We start from the raw sequence: 20,231 nt of genomic DNA, 5'->3' as shown, positions 1-20,231 counted from the left end.
ATCTAGAAGAAAGCTATTCACTTGCCTCCCGTAGAGCATTAAAGAGTGCAGAGCGGAACAAAACCAGGTTTGACAGACATGTGACAAATTCCTCCTTGGAAGTCAATGATCGAGTGTTGGTGAGAAATGTTCGGCTGCGTGGTAAGCACAAATTAGCAGACAAGTGGGAGTCCGAGGTGTATGTAGTAGTAAAGCGAGCAGCTGACTTGCCAGTCTACACAGTCCGTCCTGAGAGCAAGGATGGTCCTCTTCGGGTGCTTCACAGAGACCTTCTGCTCCCTTGTGGGTTTTTGCCAGTACCAGAAATCTTAAGCCCTACCTTGACCAAACCTACTTCTAAACCCAGAACGCGTCAGAACCCTGGTATTCCACCACCTGATGATGATGACTCATTCGCAGATTCGGAGGATGAAGGTTTTAATGGAAGGTATAGTGCAATTCCAGTTGTGGAAACAGTAAGGTTCTCTACAATCAATGATAACTGTAGATCAAAGGAAACTGAGGATGTTTCTCCTGATGCTGACTCAACTAACCAAGAACCCCCAGATGTTGACTGTCCAGTTGACGACTCACCTGTTGATGCTCCGGACAAATACTTACCTGTTGATACTCCAGTTGACGATTCACCTGTTGATGTTCTAGGAGTTCCTGAAGCAAGTAATATACCTGATAAAGACCCAACTGAAACAGAAAAAGACCTACCTGTTCGAAGTGAAGATGAAGTTGAAGTGACAAATGTTGCTGAAATCTCAGATGTTCCTGTTGAAGGGAGAGAACAACAGTCAGAAACTGAGGGGCATAATTCGGATATTCCACTCAGACGCTCTAGTAGGCAGAGAGAGGAACCTGAGAGACTTAAATACTTTCAGCTTGGAAATCCCCTGTCTTATGTTGTACAATCTTTGTTTCAGGGGTTAAACACTGCCCTTGTTAGCTCCCTCAATGGTGTTGAAAATCCAGGTTCCCTTTCCATTTTACCTGACGGTTCACCCAAAGTAGTAACTAATCAGCCACTCAGCGCATGCAAAGGGACTTGCATGATTTCAGGGGGGGAAAGTGTAACCCTTGTTAAATAAGATTTACAAATATTATTTATTTGTATGCTACTTGAATATAATATGATTATTCATATATAAAAAATACATCTATATAAAAATACATCTATATAAATATATGTATATTTGATTGGAGTTCAGAAGTAACAAACAACAAATCAGAGTGCTGGGTTGTTAGCCCCGCCTCCTTGCTTACTGATCGCGTCGCGCAGATCACGTTAGAAAGCAGATGCAGAGTGACGGAGAAATGTGCAAAAACATAGAAACATATGTTCTTTACACTGTTCAAAGTTCACAAAACCCCCCCCCGAATAAAGCGGAGGGTAACCACGAGATATTAGAGGATCCAGTGTGATTGTGCCGATCGGGCATTTCAGAGGTTACATGTTAACTCGGTGAGTTTACCAAATGTTATGATTAGCCTTAAAAAAAACGAATGACAACACATTGGATGTGATAATGGTTTATTTGTTTTATGCATATGAGACAAAATCTGGTTATATTGTGATGTTGTATGGGTTGGATTGTTTATTTGCAGTGTGGTTGTGTCAGACCGCATGGTGTATTAAGTGTTCACCACTGAGTGAGTGCGTGTGCCTGTGAAAAAAAAAGAGAGACGTGAGTGAACAGGTAATTGAATATAATGTCATTTACTATGATGATGGTATTCATGTATGTATTGTATATGTTTTCTGCGTTATATTTAAATGTTAACATCATTTAAGATACAATATTGAATGCATATTCTGGCCTGTGATCAGGCCAGGTTTTTTTTTTCTGTGTGAATGTTTTTTGTTCAAGATGGATTTCATTAATTGATGGCGAGCCTCCCACTTCGATTGAAAGGATCACGAGCTTAGAGGAAAGGACCGTTTTCAGTTCTATTATTTCTTCCTGAGATAAGTAAGAGAACCCATTTACAGAGACTGATATTTTTTTTTCTGGGACTGAAACATCTCAAGAACCCAATTGAGAGTAAAAGACTGATCAATATTCAAATTGTTATTTCATTTGAATTTGAAGTACTGAATTCAGTGGGTTAAATGTACAGCCACTGCTGATTGTTTCTCCAAGTTGTGTTTTATTGAATACCTTGATTGGGATTGTGATTACTGATTTATTCAAAGGGTGCACCCAGGGTATAGTTATTTGTTTTGTTTGTTTTGTTTGTTTTTATATTGTACCTTGTTTATGTGATTGAGAAAAAAAATAACACTAAAGAAAATCACTGAACTAAAAGTAAAGTGTTATTGGTTCAACTTACCTTCTGTCTCCGCCTGTTACTCAGTATCACCACTACCTCCTTTTACGTACCGTGCAGTCTTCTGATTTAATTTTTTCTGGTCCGATAGTGAGTTAATACCTGCTACACAATACATATCTTATTTACCTATTTCTCAACTAAATCTTATTTTTTATTCGCTCTTTTTACCCGTATATGGGAGTGCGCGGTCGTGGCTCTGTTAGCGTCGCGCCGGCCATACCAGCCACACCAGCCACACAATCTCTCACTGTTTACATCTATCAGACACCCCTAATGATACACAAAAGCACACATACAGTGCAATACATATCTTATTTACCTATTTCTCATCTTATCTGTTTTTTTATTTGCTCTTTTTCCCCGTAAGGGAGCGCGCTCGTGGCTAAGCGAAGCGTCGCACCAGCCACACGATCTCTCGCTGTTTACGGCCACTACCAGCCACACGATCTCTCACTGTTTACATCTTTCAGACACTCATAATGATACACGAGAGCACAAAGACAGTGCAATACATATCTTATTTACCTATTTCTCAACTAAATCTTATTTTTTATTCGCTCTTTTTACCCGTATATGGGAGTGCGTGCTCGTGGCTCTGTTAGCTTCGCGCCGGCCACACCAGCCACACAATCTCTCACTGTTTACATTTATCAGACACCCCTAATGATACACAAAAGCACACATACAGTGCAATACATATTTTATTTACCTATTTGTCATCTTATCTGTTTTTTTGTTTGTTTTTTTTTGCTCTTTTTACCCGTAAGGGAGCGCGCTCGTGGCTAAGCGAAGCGTCGCACCAGCCACACGATCTCTCGCTGTTCGGTCACTACCAGCCACACGATCTCTCACTGTTTACATCTTTCAGACACTCCTAATGATACACGAGAGCACAAAGACAGTGCAATACATATCTTATTTACCTATTTCTCAACTAAATCTTAAACTTTATTTATTCGCTCTTTTTACCCGTAAATGGGAGTGCGCGCTCGTTGCTCTATTAGCTTTGCGCCAGCCATACCAGCCACACAATCTCTCACTGTTGATTACATCTATCAGACACTCCTAATGATACACAAAAGCACACATACAGTGCAATACATATCTTATTTGCCCATTTCTCATCTTATCTGTTTTTTTATTTGCTCTTTTTACCCATATGGGAGCGCGCTCGTGGCTAAGCGAATAAGCGTCGCACCAGCCACACGATCTCTCGCTGCATGTTTGCGGCCACTACCAGCCACACGATCTCTCACTGTTTACATCTTTCAGACACTCCTAATGATACACAAAAGCACACATACAGTCATGGGCGTCAGTTTGGTTTGAAATGTGCTGGGGACAGAGACGCATTCGGAAGTGCATTTTCAGAAGTGCTGGGTACAATGACGCATTCATTTTTTTTCTCTCTTTCGCGCAGGTTATGTTTTGGAAGACGATGTCCTGTAGCTCAGGCACGGCCCCACTTTTCAACAAGCCCACCCAAAAGTTTCAAAAAAAAAAAAAAAAACTTTTACTATATTCTAATTTTGTCAATAATTATAAAAAAAATCGCCAATAAGCTCATAATTTGTGCTAAAATAGTGTTTAGTTTTAAAAACCATTTTAAAAAGCTGGTTATATTTTGATGTTTCTGTGCAAGTTCAGCAGACAGTGAGGTTCGGGTTTGTTCCGATCAGAGCTCCTGAGTGGAGAGCGCATTTCTGAATATTCCGCTCCGCTCGTCCACTTCGTAAAAGTAATGATTATGAATGATTGTTAATAGGCTATATCTTCATTAACTAGAGATATAATTAACAGAACATCTAACAGAACATAGCCTAATTTGTTTATTTTTTTTACACCTTGTGTTCTTATTTTGTTTAACGAAATGTCAATCTTCGTGTTTATAACAGAAGATACAATACAATACAAAAATATTCAAGATGTATAACGGATTGTCACCTTATAAACAGTCCTTTTTTAATGGAATAATACACCCTTATAATAAAGAAAAAGCTTCAGTGATAAAGAATATGAACGCAATGCATTTAATTAAGCGTTTTCCTTTCATAGAAACCCTTTATTATAAAGAAAATAGGTGGCTCTTAACGTGTCTTTCTATGGGAGGATGGCATAGCGGTGCATAGCAAATATTCAATGCATTCAATGAAAATATTCAATGGTATTCAAAGAAACAAATAAAATAAATAAATTATTGTGGCATTAATTAGCCCATAAACAATATTTATTTTAAAGCCTAAACAAATTTGTTTAAAGAAAAACACCAGCGTTTGGCGTTTATCTGTATAGGCTAAGTGTTTCAGCCGCCCTTTTCAAACTGCCGCAATAAAATGCAACAGAATTTGATTAGTTAAACATGTGAAGAGGATTATCCGTCTGGCATGGCCGCTCGCTCTAACGTTAACCTAGATAAATGTTTGCTATTATGAAGCGCATATCCAAGTGTTTGTGCGGAGTGTGGAGCGCGCACTATGACATGGATAGAGGCGCCGGTGCCATCACTCGCATTTTCCTATCAACAGTGGAAACAACTTAAAATACTCCATTTCTGGTCATACAGAATATAATAATACATCAGTCGCAACTACTTTTATTTGCGTAAACTCACAACAACAAGAAAACGGTGTGCCTTCTGTAAAATAAAATAAAAACGAACAGGGCGCGCTTTCATGATCTCTGTTAATTGGAGCGCGCCTCAAAAATGAACTGACAAACAGTGTATAGACAAGCCTCACAGACATGAGAAATATAACTATAAAGTTACTGAAAAAAAATGTCCACCAAAGAAAAAAAATCCAAACGAAAGCAAATACGGTAGCTACCATCTGATTATGTAATCCTGTCCGTATGAAAGGCGCATCTAGGCTACATTACAGCGGAGATGTGGAGATATGTATGCAGGCAGCCTACACTGATTTAGAAAAGACTAGTTCATTAATAAACAATTAAAATGCATCGTTATTTTAAAACGACATAAGATCTCTTTATTAGACATAATTGAGGTGAAAAAAGAATATGTATGTGGCAGCAATGCGTCACCGTATGATTCTGCTATATTTAGCCTACTTTTTATAGCTATATTAAATCCAGGCAATTGGTTCATGAAACATTGATTAAAATTAAGATATAATTAATACAAAACGAAATTCACTTTAAAGAAAGGCAGCTGTTCTGTTTGAGGTCTCTGTGAAAGTTTTAAAGTAGTCTTTTAGTGCCGCTTTCAGAGCGCTGCACGTCTGTAACCATAAACTGACACGTTGTTTTTTCCCTCATAAATGCGAACACGGAAAATAAAATAAAATGAATATTATAGTGTTTTTTTGTTGGGTCAGACAATGATTACCAAATTTCTCTCTCATATTGCTCCACATAACCACTGAAAACGGTGAAAAAAATCGAACCAAAAGTCAAATTAATATGGACGGAAGTTAAGTGGTGGGTACAAAATGACTCATGACGAAATCTGGTGGGTACGCGTCCCACTGTACTGTGCACTGTATGTGTGTTTTTGTGTATCATTAGGGGTGTCTGATAGATGTAAACAGTGAGAGATCGTGTGGCTGGTAGTGGCCGTAAACAGCGAGAGATCGTATGGCTGGCACGACGCTTCGCTTAGCCACGAGCGCGCTCCCATACGGGTAAAAAGAGCAAATAAAAAAACTGATAAGATGAGAAATAGGCAAATAAGATATGTATTGCACTTTATGTGTGCTTTTGTGTATCATTAGGAGTGTCTGATAGATGTAAACAGTGAGAGATTGTGTGGCTGGTGTGGCTGGTATGGCCGCGGCGCGACGCTAACAGAGCCACGACCGCGCACTCCCATATACGAGTAAAAAGAGCGAATAAAAATAAGATTTAGTTGAGAAACAGGTAAATAAGATATGTATTGCACTGTCTTTGTGCTCTCGTGTATCATTAGGAGTGTCTGAAAGATGTAAACAGTGAGAGATCGTGTGGCTGGTAGTGGCCGTAAACAGCGAGAGATCGTGTGGCTGGTGCGACGCTTCGCTTAGCCACGATCCTCGGCTGGGCTCTCTGGGCTCTCCGCTGCAGCTGCACAAAGGGGATCTCAATCATTTAAAAGAGAAATTTAAAAGAATTATATATGTTTTAATGAAGCTATGGCTGATTGTCTAAATGGATTAATCTAACAGCCTATCACACAATATAAATCACCATGACAACAGTCTCCTACACAAACTCAAACAGGTATGAGGCTCTCTGTGTTTTCAGCATCTGCACACACACACACACACACACAATCTCACTGTATGAGGACACTCCACATGATCTTCATCTCCAGAGCTGCTCTTCAGAGTCACTTCACAAGCTTTCCCCCGTTTCATCTGAGAAAAACTACTGTTAAACACACACTGAAACTGTCTGATTACATTTAAAATGAAAGTTTTTATTCATTTCAAAACACATCATATTTGATGCTACATTTGTATTCAATCATAAAACATAGAATCCAGAAAAATATAATAAAACACATTTTAGGAAGAAAAATAAAAAAATAAATGTGGGCCCTAAATTAAAAGGTAGCTTACTCTGTGGAGTTTAATTGTGAACAAACAAATTATGATGATATTTTTGGCCATATCCAGCACTATTTTTGAATTATGAATTATTTGTGTCGATTTAAGAAGTTTTAAACAGGATTTAGAGATGTGATATAATATCAAAATAGCCCAGTGAATTTTGCCCATTTCCACCACTGGATATATGTGGTATAATATCCCGCTCGAGTGCAGTAGGTGTCGGTGTGCAACTGTTCAGCTGTTCCAAACCCTCCTGTGAAACACACGAAGAAGAGGAAAACGAAAGTAAAAGCATCTGGGCCTCGTTTATCACCGCTGCGTCGCACAGAACAGGCCCTGAGAGAGGCGGACGACACTTCCGACGCATAAGCTGTGATTTATAAAAACAAACTTGACGGAAAATGTGCGCATCTGCACGCAAACTGTGACCTATGTGTACGAACGTTTTGGAGACGGAGCAGTTTGGCGAACCGATGGTGAGCTGGAGTTAAATGTCGTTTTGGTCGCTTTTAGACTGAGCATTTAAAGAAAATTATACATATACAGAGAGATAATACAACTATAATTTCACTCACCAAGCCTGTCACATGAAGCAAACATCCATCCGTTCCTACATGTCCGCGCCAGCGAGCGCGCTGGGTCGTTTAGTGAAACTGATGCATTAGCCTATATAGGCTACGGCAGAGGAAGGACAACCGTACATCTTCATTATGAGTCATAATCATAAATACAGTGCATGTTCACAATAACAGTTAAAATGTTTTACTTCTGATATAAACATTTAGATTAAATATAATCGATAACGGACGAACGGTTTTATAAGTCTGAATATTTTTTTTGGCGTACGCCATTTTCGGCTTTCGGGCGCATCACATACACTTTTAGTAAGGATCCTACGCACAGTTTTATAAATGAGAGCCCTGATACCCAAACCTGTTACTCACTGGATTTGATCTGATCTATGATCCAGAAAATATTTCTCCAGATTTAGCACAATGCCTACAAATCTAATAACACTCGCGGCCATTTATGTGTTTAATCCACAATCCATCGAGACCAGCAAGAGATTCTGAGAACGACGCGCGCGGACTGACAAGCGTTACTGAGTTTAAAATAGACTACTTATACATTCATATAATTATTATTATTAATACATTCTCAATTAAAGTGATTTGTAATTATTAGGAACTTTGTATATAAAGCGTGATTTAAATGTGAAGTTACAGAAGGCTGTTCTTCTGCTACTCCGAACGGACGAAGAATCTGCCAGAAATTACAATCTTTTGAAGTTAAAACATGAAGTTTTATTGAGAAAGGTTTATTGAAAACGAATATGTTTCTGAAAGTTTCCCCCATTTCCTCTTCAGTTTTAGGCTGTTGTTTTTGTGATGTGAAATCGAAAGTATTTTTGAAGCAGACATTTACAGTAGACAGACAGATGAAGCCTGACGTCAATGAACAACAATCTGCTGTTATTAAACTGAATATCTCAGTTCATATATAGCAATTATGGTTAGTAGTTATACAGTATGTCTATTATAATTCTGCTTACTTTTACTCAATCAGTTATTTTAGGATCATTTGAAAGTAATGAAATCAGTCATCATTGTGAACTTTAAGTAATGATTAAATGACAAATGATTCAACAATTAATAAAGATTGGGTAAATATGATTGTAAAATGATATTAAACTTTAATAGAGAATATAACAAATCAGCTTCAATTTTCCCACTCAAAGTTTTAAACACAATTTCTGTTCCCCAATGAATTAATATTTAGAGTCAGTTAAACTCATTAAACAATCAGAAATGATTAAGACCATTCGGTTATTTTACATGGCAATATATTTGTCTGTAACTCACTTTATTTTATAGATAGTTTTTGCTGTTGCTGTTGTTGATGATAACTCCACATTCTTCATTATTGTCTTAAATAAGATGTTCTTCATCTGTGTAAAATGGTGTCATTTCCAGGTGATGCTGAAGGATTGAGTGTTTCCAGAAAGCAGTGCTGATCAGTTTTCAGTGTCAGTTTAGCTGCAGTATGTCAGAGGAAAGAGGAAAGGACTCTCTCTCTCAGATGAGGCTCTCAGAGAAACACAGGTAAGACTGCGTCTGTTTTCAGCAGTTTAAACTCGACTGGACTTTGTGTTTCCCTGTCAATAACACAACTTTAAGCATATTTGCACATGCTTTGCACAATTTCTATTTTTAACTTCTTAAAGGGGGGGTGAAATGCTCATTTTCACTCAATCTCCTGTTAATCTTGAGTACCTATAGAGTAGTATTGCATCCTTCATATCTCCAAAACGTCTTTAGTTTTATTATATTTATAAGTTAAAGATTGGCTGTACAGAGTCTTTCCGGAAAAAAACGAGCAGCTGGGGGCGGGCCGTGTGGGCGGTGTGGGCGGTGTGCTATAGCTGTGCTAACTGATCTAATATGGGATTAATATCCTGCCATGATTCAAAACTGAAAATAAAGTTCTGAAAGGTTGAAACTAAGTGTTCGAAAACTCAAAATCTTACAAAAAAAGTTTTTGCAAGTTTGCAAAATGTAAAAAAATAAAAATATCTCTGCAAACATTATGATGTTTTTGAGATTTCCTTCTTCAGAACTGCAAAAAAAAAAATTTACGTCTTTGCGCAAACAATTTTTCAGAGTTTCAAATTTGTCAGTGTTCTCCCACTGTATTAGTTTGTTTTCCAGGTTTGAAACCTTGTAAATGGTGATCTGAAAACTGGTGTGCGAATGTGTGAAAAAAAGTTTTGAAACTCTGAAAACATAGTTTTGCAGGCTTGCAAAGTGGTAAAAAAAAAAAAAATCTGTGCAAACATAATTTTGTTTTTGAGTTTTCCTCCTTCAGAAGTGCAACCCTCTTTTTTACGGTGTTGTGCAATCATTTTTTCAGAGTTTCGAATTTGTCAGTGTTCTCCCAGTGTATAGTTTGTTTTCCAGATTTGAAACCTTGTAAATGGTGATCTGAAAACTGGTGTGCAAATAGGTGAAAAAAAGTTTTGAAACTCTGAAAACTGAGGTTCGAAAGAGCGAAACTTATTACATTACATTACATTTGCACTCCCATTGCAGACTATTTTTTCAGAGCTGAGTTTACAACACCCACTTTGCGGAGATACGCACACACAGTTGCGAGCTTGCGACTCACGTGATTTGTGGCAGCGTTGTCACGCAGCTCTGCTCTGAAACTCAGACTGAGCGAAAATGAAGCTTCGCAACTTCGCAACTTAAAAAAAGCCTGGAGGGAGGGCCTTCTGCTCTTGGCCAATGCTTTGCTGTCTGCTGACGTACAGTCCAATCACAAGTCGTATTTACTGGAAAGGTGGGATTGACCGACTGCTCCGCCAATGACGAAAGAGCACAGGATACACAAACAGGATGCACAGCTTTTTTAAAAGTTTATTTTATAAATTATCTTTAAAATAGAATATTCTGAAAATGTGACATTTTTGCTGATTCACATTGGTATCAAAATAGGTAAAACACATTTCAATGTTACATACACCATTATGTTTTTGTAAAGATCACATTAGTTAACTGTAGGCCTATTTTCATGTTGGTTTTCTCTATCAGATTATAACAGATTATTATTTGATAACACCATTCAAAAGAATATTCAACATGAATGCCCCATTATGTTTTATGATTATTTTTTGTTTTTTAACTCCAATTGTATTCATACAACTCCAATTTTATTGGCTTTTTTATTGGCCAGCAGCAGTCATTAAACAAACATAAGATTCACATAATATACACAAATTTTTTTTTTTTTTTTTTTGCCTCATGCATTCATGTTGAATATTTGATACCAAAGCAAGTTTTTTTTTTTTTTTTTTTTTTATGCTTGTTTTGCATATTAAACTTTTTATAAATGCCACCTCTGATGCAGTTTTCTCTGCAGTGGGAAAAAACGTTTTTTTTATACTAGTCAATTTGATTGGTAAAAGCAATATAGTGACTTAAAATGTATAGAATTTGACTTGAAAGATGACAGTTAGGGGGAAATTGCCTTTATAAAAAAAAAAAAAAAAAAAATGCAATGCGAATCAATTTAAGATTATTGGTTCAGAATAAATTATTTTTACAACACAAAATTGAACAGTTTACTGAAGTTAGTTATTGCACCAATACAGTACTTGAGATTTTATTATAATATTAGGCCAATGTACATGACTGAGTCGCTCGCTGCGTGAGGAGAATGAGTCGCTCGCTGAGGAAAGTGAGTCGCTCGCTGTGTGAGGAGAGTGAGTCGCCATCTGAGGAGAATGAGTCGCTCGCTGAGGAAAGTGAGTCGCTCGCTGTGTGAGAAGAGTGAGTCACCATCAGAGGAGAGTGAGTCGCCAGCTGATGAAAGTGAGTTGCTCGCTGTGTGAGGTGAGTCGCCAGCTTAGGAAAGTGAGTCGCTCGCTGTGTGAGGAGAGCGAGTATGAGAATTTCGAGAGTGAGAATTTCGTCATTGGCGGAGCAGTCGGTCAAATCCCACCTTTCCAGTAAATACGACTTGTGATTGGACTGTACGTCAGCAGACAGCAAAGCATTGGCCAAGAGCAGAAGGCCCTCCCTCCAGGCTTTTTTTAAGTTGCGAAGTTGCGAAGCTTCATTTTCGCTCAGTCTGAGTTTCAGAGTTTCAGAGCAGAGCTGCGTGACAACGCTGCCACAAATCACGTGAGTCGCAAGCTCGCAACTGTGTGTGCGTATCTCCGCAAAGTGGGTGTTGTAAACTCAGCTCTGAAAAAATAGTCTGCAATGGGACTGCAAATGTAATGTAATGTAATAAGTTTCGCCCTTTCGAACCTCAGTTTTCAGAGTTTCAAAACTTTTTTTCACCTATTCGCACACCAGTTTTCAGATCACCATTTACAAGGTTTCAAATCTGGAAAGTAAACTATACACTGGGAGAACACTGACAAATTCGAAACTCTGAAAAAATGATTGCACAACACCGTAAAAAAGAGGGTTGCACTTCTGAAGGAGGAAAACTCAAAAACAAAATTATGTTTGCAGAGATTTTTTTTTTTTTACCACTTTGCAAGCCTGCAAAACTATGTTTTCAGAGTTTCAAAACTTTTTTTCACACATTCGCACACCAGTTTTCAGATCACCATTTACAAGGTTTCAAACCTGGAAACCAAACTAATACAGTGGGAGAACACTGACAAATTTGAAACTCTGAAAAATTGTTTCCGCAACATCGTAAAAAAAGCGTTGCAGTTCTGAAGAAAGAAATCTCAAAAATAACATAATGTTTGCAGAGATATTTTTTATTTTTTTTACATTTTGCAAACTTGCAAATCTTATTTTTCGATCTTGCAAAACTTTTTTTTTGTAAGATTTTGAGTTTTCGAACACCAGTTTCAACCTTTCAGAACTTTATTTTCAGTTTTGAATCATGGCAGGATATTAATCCCATAATCTAACAACAACACAGAGAGACATTTGAAGTAGTTTACTCACCGTGACTGCTCGATCCTTAAGCATTAGACGATCTGCAAATAAGTCGATCTGGGCTTTGTTTATAAAACAATCATCGTCAAAAAGCAGGGAACAAAGAGTCGTGCACAACCTCCGTTGATGCTTCGAAAAAACAAATTCCATCCACTATTCCCTTAACGCTGGGTTCTTTGGGAATCTGTGCAGGGTTGTCTTGCCCTGCCAACCAAAAACCCACTTCTTTGGTGACATTGACTTCCCTAAAGCCGAGCAGAGCGCTTTGAGGTAACGTACTGCTTTCGCTCTCTTCTCTCTCTGGTCTGCGAGTGCGCGCGCGGCCGCGGAGAAGTGCCCTTAGGACCCATATAAGGAAATTCCGCTCTATCTTACGTAAGACAGAGCCATACTCGAAAAAAACTTTCCGAAACTTGTGACAAACCGGAAGGAGTATTTTTGGAACAAAAATACTCCTTCAAACGTACAACTTAACTTTTGAAACTTTGTCCATGTTTAGCATGGGAATCCAACTCTTTAACAGTGTAAAAAACTCAGTATGCATGAAACAGCAATTCACCCCCCCTTTAAATGAACTCTGACATTGTCTATAAAGCCCTGTTTGCTCTATAGAAAATATCACAGTTAATAATTTGTTATTAACCTTCTAGACACTGAATTAATCCAAATAAATGACTTCAGTTTTTTGATCATACAATTATTGACAGACATTAGGAAACAACTATACACTTAATTTAATTCAAGTATGCTAACACAACTGTCACACAGACATTTCTGCTCTCTATTTCTGTCAATAAACAAAAACTTGAAATGTTCTCATAAATTAGAGTGAAGTATTTTTTAACATATTAAATCTCTCTCATATATATTAAAGAAATCGTTAAACTAATGTGAGCCAGTAAAATAAAATAGTAGTTAACTATTGTAATGGCAATTTTGAGAAGTTAATATCAAACAGCATCAGAGGTGTAAGAAAACTTTCACGAGACAAAACTGTAATAAAGAGAAAAGGTTTATTTCAATGAGGTTTCCATTCACAAAAGCCGCAGCCACCCAGCTTTGAAATAGAATACCTAATAGACATAATAAAACATACAGATCTTATACAGTTTCTTGGCAAAAGAACTCCTCCTTCCAGGTTTCTTGTTAATTTCCAGAAAGATACCCCCTATCTTCAGCTAGTTCGGACTGGTTTCTACCCCCCTGGTGCAGGTCACACTGTTCTTTGTCCCTGAGACACCCAAAGGCCTTCATCTACGACCTAAATTGCCTCTCGCTTCCCTGTCCCTCCTCAGCTGCTAGAAAACCTCACAGAAACATATGATTAAACAGTTTGGAAACGAATGATAATAAGAAATGCTGAATTTTCCAAAACAATTCCTCCTCTTTATCATTCTCTGATAAACGTATTAAAGGAAAATTTACCCTTGTCTTCTAATTTCTTGATCAAACATCATTACATCATTACATCATTACATTTCAAGAACAGAATTGATTCAAGTCTTTACATCACAGTTATACTCTTCATGTCTGACTTTTATATACCTGATCATTTACTTGAACCTTCATTAAAATTTAGAATGAAAAAAGCTTAGGCTGTTTTTTTTCAGGATAGGCCCTCTATGTTATAGCAAGCAAGTAAAGGTTTATTCTGAAACCGGGCTAGATGAATAAGCACTGTTATTGCACCCCCGACACTTATAGATCGGACCCTCAGTCACCCCAGTATAAACAAGAAATAGTATAGATCACATTAGTATGGAAAAAACATATCAATTCATAAAAAAAGATGCAAAGAAATAGTATACATAAAAATCCCTCATTTCAAACCCTTCCACTTGTACGTCACCTCGTAACACGGATGACCGCTGTTTTTAACCTTCTAAACATATCATCATTCTTACAATGGAAAAAGAAATAAAAATAATGAAAACAATAATAATAATAAAAACAGTGAATAGAACAGTCAATCATTGACATCAAACCCTAAACAATCAAAGTTTAGTAAATCCCTTTCCTGGTCCCAGGAAGGCAAACAAAAAGAAAGAAAACACATTTAACTCATGTCTGTATACACGTCATCGCTGACATAATCATCACATTGCTCTCCATCAGTTATTGGGTACAGAGTCAGTTTCACTGCTTGGACTGACGTGCTAACCGTCCCTGCCCTGATCATTCTCTGCACTAAGCTGGAAAGGCACTTCATAATGCATGGGAAACAAAACAGAATCAGTAATCCCATACCCACAATTGGCAAGACAGTTTGAATTATTCTATAAAACCACCCTGACCATGCAGACATCAGCCACCCCACCCACTCACTACCAGTAGCTTGAGGCGGCTCTTTTACCGCTTTCCTCATGTGCTCGATGATATTGGTTATGTTGTCACTGTAATCAGGAATATTAAAACAACATGATACCCCCAACATTTTACAACTCCACATTTCTTTGAAGTCAAAGCTTCAGAGCACAGCTGCTTACAGCGTTTGCTCTCCTCTTTTCACTGTTTGTTTCAGGACTCTTCACAGTATAAGTATAAGAATTTGTACTACATGTCATCAATTTCATTAAAACTGTGTTGAAACAGTATTCCTCTATCAAGTGGTTAGTCTACAGATTCAACTTAATGTTATCTATATTTTCTCAGTCCCACTTATCTCTGCTGTTTCACAAAAACCTAAACATCATATTACTCATCTCTCAATCCCTAAATCGCACAGGCTCAGTTAACAGCTTTTAGCTGACATTGAATGAGAGAGACTCTCATAAACTTCTAAAATCAAACTTTATCTACCACTTAAACTTTTAACTCTAGCCCAGCAGTAAGGCATCTTTGCCAGAATTTACATGCGTTTTCAAATAAACAATTTTTATATTTGTCTTTTGCCCACATCAGGGAATTTAGACATTACAAATTTCCTCTCAGATCGTGTCTCTGTCGCACTGGACGTCTCAGCCACAGCACACACCAGATTCCGATAAGCAAACTGTCTCAGCCAATCACAACACAAGCTTATCTTTTGAAAGCAAAACATCAGCTCCTAGTTCTTTCATGGTCAACACTAGTCCTCCACGTTCAAAACACTAACAAGCTGTTTGTTTAATCAGATGTCTTTCTACACATTTCACATTTAGCAACTATTAATCCAGTAATACTGCTTTTACTTATTTGATCACATTTCATCTCAATTTTAGTTGTCAAGTTCCCAATTACTTCAATGTATTTTTCTAGGAGTTTATGAATCTGCAATTAGGATTCACACTAACTTTGAGGCTGCCCTCTCTGCTTGTGATACATTCTAATACATTCTATATCATCTAAAACCTTATCAAAGCATTTCATTCAAAACACTATCATCCTTTTAGTTACCGGTACTTTTAAAATATTTTGCAACTCATTTGTTGGAGTCATCTGTAATTTACATCAACCTGTATTCATCAATTCACTAGCTCTTTCCTTCAAAAGGATTCCCTTAAGACTTAATTCTTTCAACCTTCTTTTAACCTTCAATCTTCTTACGACTTCCACCTATTAACTTTCCTTCAACTTTCTTTCCTTCACTTACTTACTTGCACGTTCTTTTCACATACTTTAGCACTGCGTTCACATTCTTAGTTCTTTCTCAGACGAAAACTTTAATATCGTCATTTAAACACTGATCTACTTTCAAAAACCCACATTAATACACGTCACTTTCACGTTATATCTTTCTTTTCCGAGTGTCCATTTACAATTACAGGCTAAATGGCCCTGCTGACCATAATTAACACACTCTCTGTCATCTGGTGGGTTCAGACACCTTGCCTATAGTTTGATCATTGAGCTTTCAAACAGCTCCAACTTACTGCACACCCTTGAAGCAGTGTGTCCCCATCAGGAATGTAAACAGAGCCACTGATAAGCAGTTCTCTGTATTCTTTTACAGTCCACCAGTGTGGATTCAATCACAACAGCCAAAAGCATAATCTTCATCATTATTATTGGCAGCACATTAATTTCCATAAGTTGTAAAGAAAATCATCCAACATATTCTAAAGGTTTTCACTAAACATTTTCTTTGTTAACTCCAACCACCTTGTTTGGCAGATACACAGAAGTTCCCACATTCATTAAAGCTGGATAACAGCACCCTGACCAGTCCTTTTTGCAAACGGTGATATGATATTACCACAAACCCAAACTGCCGCCGGTGAACTTTGATACGGTTTATCGAATGGACACTTAAAGTTGATTTCTTCGTGGTTGGTTTTACTTCTGCAGTCTGACCACCCAGTTTTCAATTGTCTCAGTCTGACCTTTGCTTGTCCCCTCGTCTCTCATCCAGGCCAGCTCCTCTCCAGAGGCCCGTTCGATCTCGGGTGGCCCTGGCAGCACGATAGGTTTCGCCGTTGTTGTTTGTCGTCGTTGTTTGTCGTCGGGGTTCCTCCTCCTGTTGCGGTCCTAGCCACCGTTTCGCCCTCCAGCTCTTTCTCCTGAGGTCTCGAATCACCACGTAATCACCCGGTCTGATTTTGTGCAGGAACGTCTCTGCTACTTTGCCCCTGGTATTTCTTTCACCTGCACAGAACTGTTAGATCACAAACACAACATCTCTTTGCAGTAATTCAACATTTCATTCTCACACACATCTGCTGATGGAAGCCTCCTTCTTTCCCCCGTTATACCCATGAATGGTGGTCTACCAAAGAGGATTTCAAATGGGCTCAAATTTGTTTTTGACTCTCTTTTTCATTCGTTCACCCACGAGAGTCCTGTTTCTTCACAGCATTTTGCCAATTTGTTCTTTACCGTCTGGTTTTCACGCTCAACAGCGCCCCCGCTGGCAGCGTCTTAGGCACAGTGTGTTCCATCGTGACCACATATCCACGACTATATACCAAACAATATTTCTGTTTTCCGCACAGGGTTAGTTCAATGAAATCAATCATTAAATATTCAAATGGCCCCTCTGGGGCTGGCTGACTTGCCAGTGGTGTTTTAATGCCCCGTGCAATGTTATATGCGGTGCAAATCACAAATCTTTATCTTTTGCAAAAATTCTCAGCATATATTGTGAAACCTTTGGTAAACCACAATTCTCTCATTTGCATAATCATCCCCTCTTTTAATGCATGGTCCCACCAATGCATTAATTTAGCCTAATGTGGGAAAAAATGGCTGGGCAGACATGGCTGTCCACCAACAGATCTCCATACACCATCAACAAGGCTGCAGCCTGCCGTCTTCCATTTGTTTTTCTCAGCTCCTGTGGAAAAAGACTGCATGCTCTGTAAACAAGGAGAAATGTCATTGTTAAGGTTATTGTCAAGTTGTACGCAAGTGGCGCCAATGTTATCAGCTTCAGTTTGGGTTTGTTGCCGCTGCCTTCGCAGCCATATCAGCTCTGGCGTTGCCTGTTGATACGAAACTTTTATCATTAATATGCGCTGCGCATTTACAAATCACAATCTTGTCTGGCAGCATAATGGCCTCCAAAAGGTCAGATACTAACGTAGCGTTCAGTATTGGTCGTCCGTCTGACTTAAAAATGTTCTGTGCTTCCACAGAGCACCAAAGTCATGCGTGACCCCAAAAGCATAACGCGAGTCTGTGTAAATCGTTACACACTTGTCAGTCATCAGTTTACATGCTTCAGTCAAAGCGACTAGTTCAGCTGCCTGTGCAGAGTAATGACATGGTAATTTGCCAGATCTTACAGTTTCAAATTCAGTCGTCACCGCATAACCTACATTATTCTGTCCTGTTTGTGGATCTTTCGACGCAGATCCATCCACAAAAAGGACATTGTCACAATTATCAAGCGGAACGTCCAACAAATCTGGACGCGGTGTGCACACCTTTTAACAGTGACATTTGGCATGTCAAACAAAATTTTATGATACCTCAATCGAGCTGTAGACAAATGTGACGTTCTCTGCTCCTGCAAAATCAAAGACACCAAATGTGAGACCCCTAAAGTCAGATCAGCATAGCCTACAAACTCTCTTGAGGCCATTGAGGGCCAGTTCAGCTACCACCACCGCCCGGAGACAGTGTGGCAATCCCGCTGCCACGGGGTCGAGTTTTGTTGAAAATAGGCTACGTGTCTCATCGGTCACCATGCGTCTACAGGAGAACAGAAGTCATAAGGTCATGCTTTTCATCAACCATCTAAACAATGGATGGTCTACAAGCAGAAGGCCTAACAATCGAGATATCTCATTGTGCTTTCATGTTATCAAATGCTGTCTCAGCTTCACTTGTCCAAACAAGTCTGTCACATGACTTCAACCCTTTCCCTGTTGTCAGGGCTCGTAAAGGCTGTTCTAAAATGGCATAATTGGGAATGAATGTACGACAGTAAACACACATCCCCAAAAATGACAGCAACTGTTTTTTGTTACAGGCTTTGGGGCTTCTTTTATGCCCTGCACCCTTTTCTGTGACAATGTTTTGCTGTTTTGTTTGATAACATGGCCCAGGAATGTCACTTCCTGTTTCACAAACTGCAGCTTTGAAAGGCTGACCTGGTGCCCCTCCCTTTCAAGATGCTTCAGGAGAGTCACAGTGTCAGCCCTGCAAATAGACTCACCTTCTGAACAGATCAAAAGGTCATCAACATAAGAAAGGAGTTCGGTTAATTTCGGTTCTAACTTGTGAACCATCACAAGGCCTAATTACACCCTCTTTCAACAGAGCATCAAACACTGGTTTTATACCCTCTATTGCTTCACGTTTCAGTGGATATTGTGCCTTACATGGTCTGAAATCAGATTTTGGTGTGATTACAACTGGCTCACAACCTTTTATCAGCCCCACATCATATTTGTTTTTTTTCACACAAGTTTGGTGATATTTGTGCCAAAGAAATATCAATTTCTGAGGCAGAAATATCCCCCTCTCCCTGTCCTGTCACATTTTCCCAATAGCAGTCACATTTCTCTGAACCCCCAACCTCAAAGTCACATTTTGATTTAAATGCCCCCATACTCTGACTCTCTGCTGTGTGTGTGTCAACTCTCACCCAGTCTGTGGCCGATAGACACTCTCTCACAAAAAGGCCCACATCTCTCCACTGCTGGCTTATGGCCTTGGAGACAGATAAGTGGCAGGCAGTGTTCTCTGTCATTTAGATAACAAACTTTCTGACTGTCACACTGCAGCCAATGCGCACACACACTCTCTGTCCAGCAAATCTGGTCAAACTTCACACTTTCATTCTTCACAGAATTAAACCACATCTTTTCAAAGTCTGAATCTCGCTCTGTTACGACATGTGATGTACAATGCATTTTGTCATTTGTCATAAACTCTGTATTGACTGGGTCTGTACGATCTTTTGCCAATTTCAAAATCTTTTCTGCCCAATCAATATCTGTTACCTGCCAGACACAAGCCCACTTCGGCTCAAATTTAGAACAAGTAATTTGTGGTGCCTCCTCAATGCTAATTCCATAAGAATCAGCACAGAGGGACAAATTTAATTTACACTTTCCCGTAGAAAACATGGTAAATCACATGGTCGTAACGTGGACAGACTGATACCAGAATCGACCAAAAATTCAATAATTACCCCCTTGACTAATAACGGGTAAATTGGCATTTCAGGAAACCCTGTACTTTTGTACAATCTCATACATTCGTCATTCACAACACTGCTCAAAGTATCAGTCATTGCTTTGCTCAAAGTTTCATCAGACACACAAAAAGATTTGCAAGCAGTTTTTTCATTGCAGACAGCAGAAAGAAGATCAGTGTATGTGTTTGTGTGTGCGTCGTGTGTGTGTGTGTTAGTAAAAATATTTTCACTTCCCTTTGCTGTAGCCAGAGATTGGCCAGAACCGGACTCTTTCCGTCCCGCTCTCCAGCCCCCTCGGTTCAATCCGACTTCATGGTGGGACACGCGCTGCTCCAGTGT

At 38.8% G+C, this 20,231-nt stretch overlaps 2 protein-coding genes across 16 annotated transcripts in view; one reads left to right on the top strand and one right to left on the bottom strand.

Moving 5' to 3' along the window:
- Positions 1 to 20,231, bottom strand: part of LOC311305800 (uncharacterized protein) — a 1,224,369-nt gene that overhangs the window by 94,426 nt on the left and 1,109,712 nt on the right. The gene's annotated exons all lie outside the window — the stretch shown is intronic.
- Positions 7,131 to 20,231, top strand: part of LOC311305806 (NACHT, LRR and PYD domains-containing protein 12-like) — a 130,991-nt gene continuing 117,890 nt past the window's right edge. For 14 of the 15 annotated variants that reach the window (XM_084433703.1, XM_084433698.1, XM_084433700.1 and 11 more), the window contains exons 1-2: positions 7,131 to 7,342; positions 8,840 to 8,968. In XM_084433703.1, coding sequence (XP_084289829.1) covers positions 8,910 to 8,968 — 59 coding nt within the window. In that variant the 5' untranslated portion in view covers positions 7,131 to 7,342; positions 8,840 to 8,909. The remainder of the gene's footprint in view (positions 7,343 to 8,839; positions 8,969 to 20,231) is intronic. The other variant, XM_084433697.1, reaches the window with a different exon arrangement.

Source organism: Rutilus rutilus (genome assembly GCF_951802725.1).
Source record: "Rutilus rutilus genome assembly, chromosome: 1".
Lineage (NCBI taxonomy): Eukaryota > Metazoa > Chordata > Actinopteri > Cypriniformes > Leuciscidae > Rutilus > Rutilus rutilus.
This window is presented reverse-complemented; position numbering and strand designations above follow the sequence as displayed.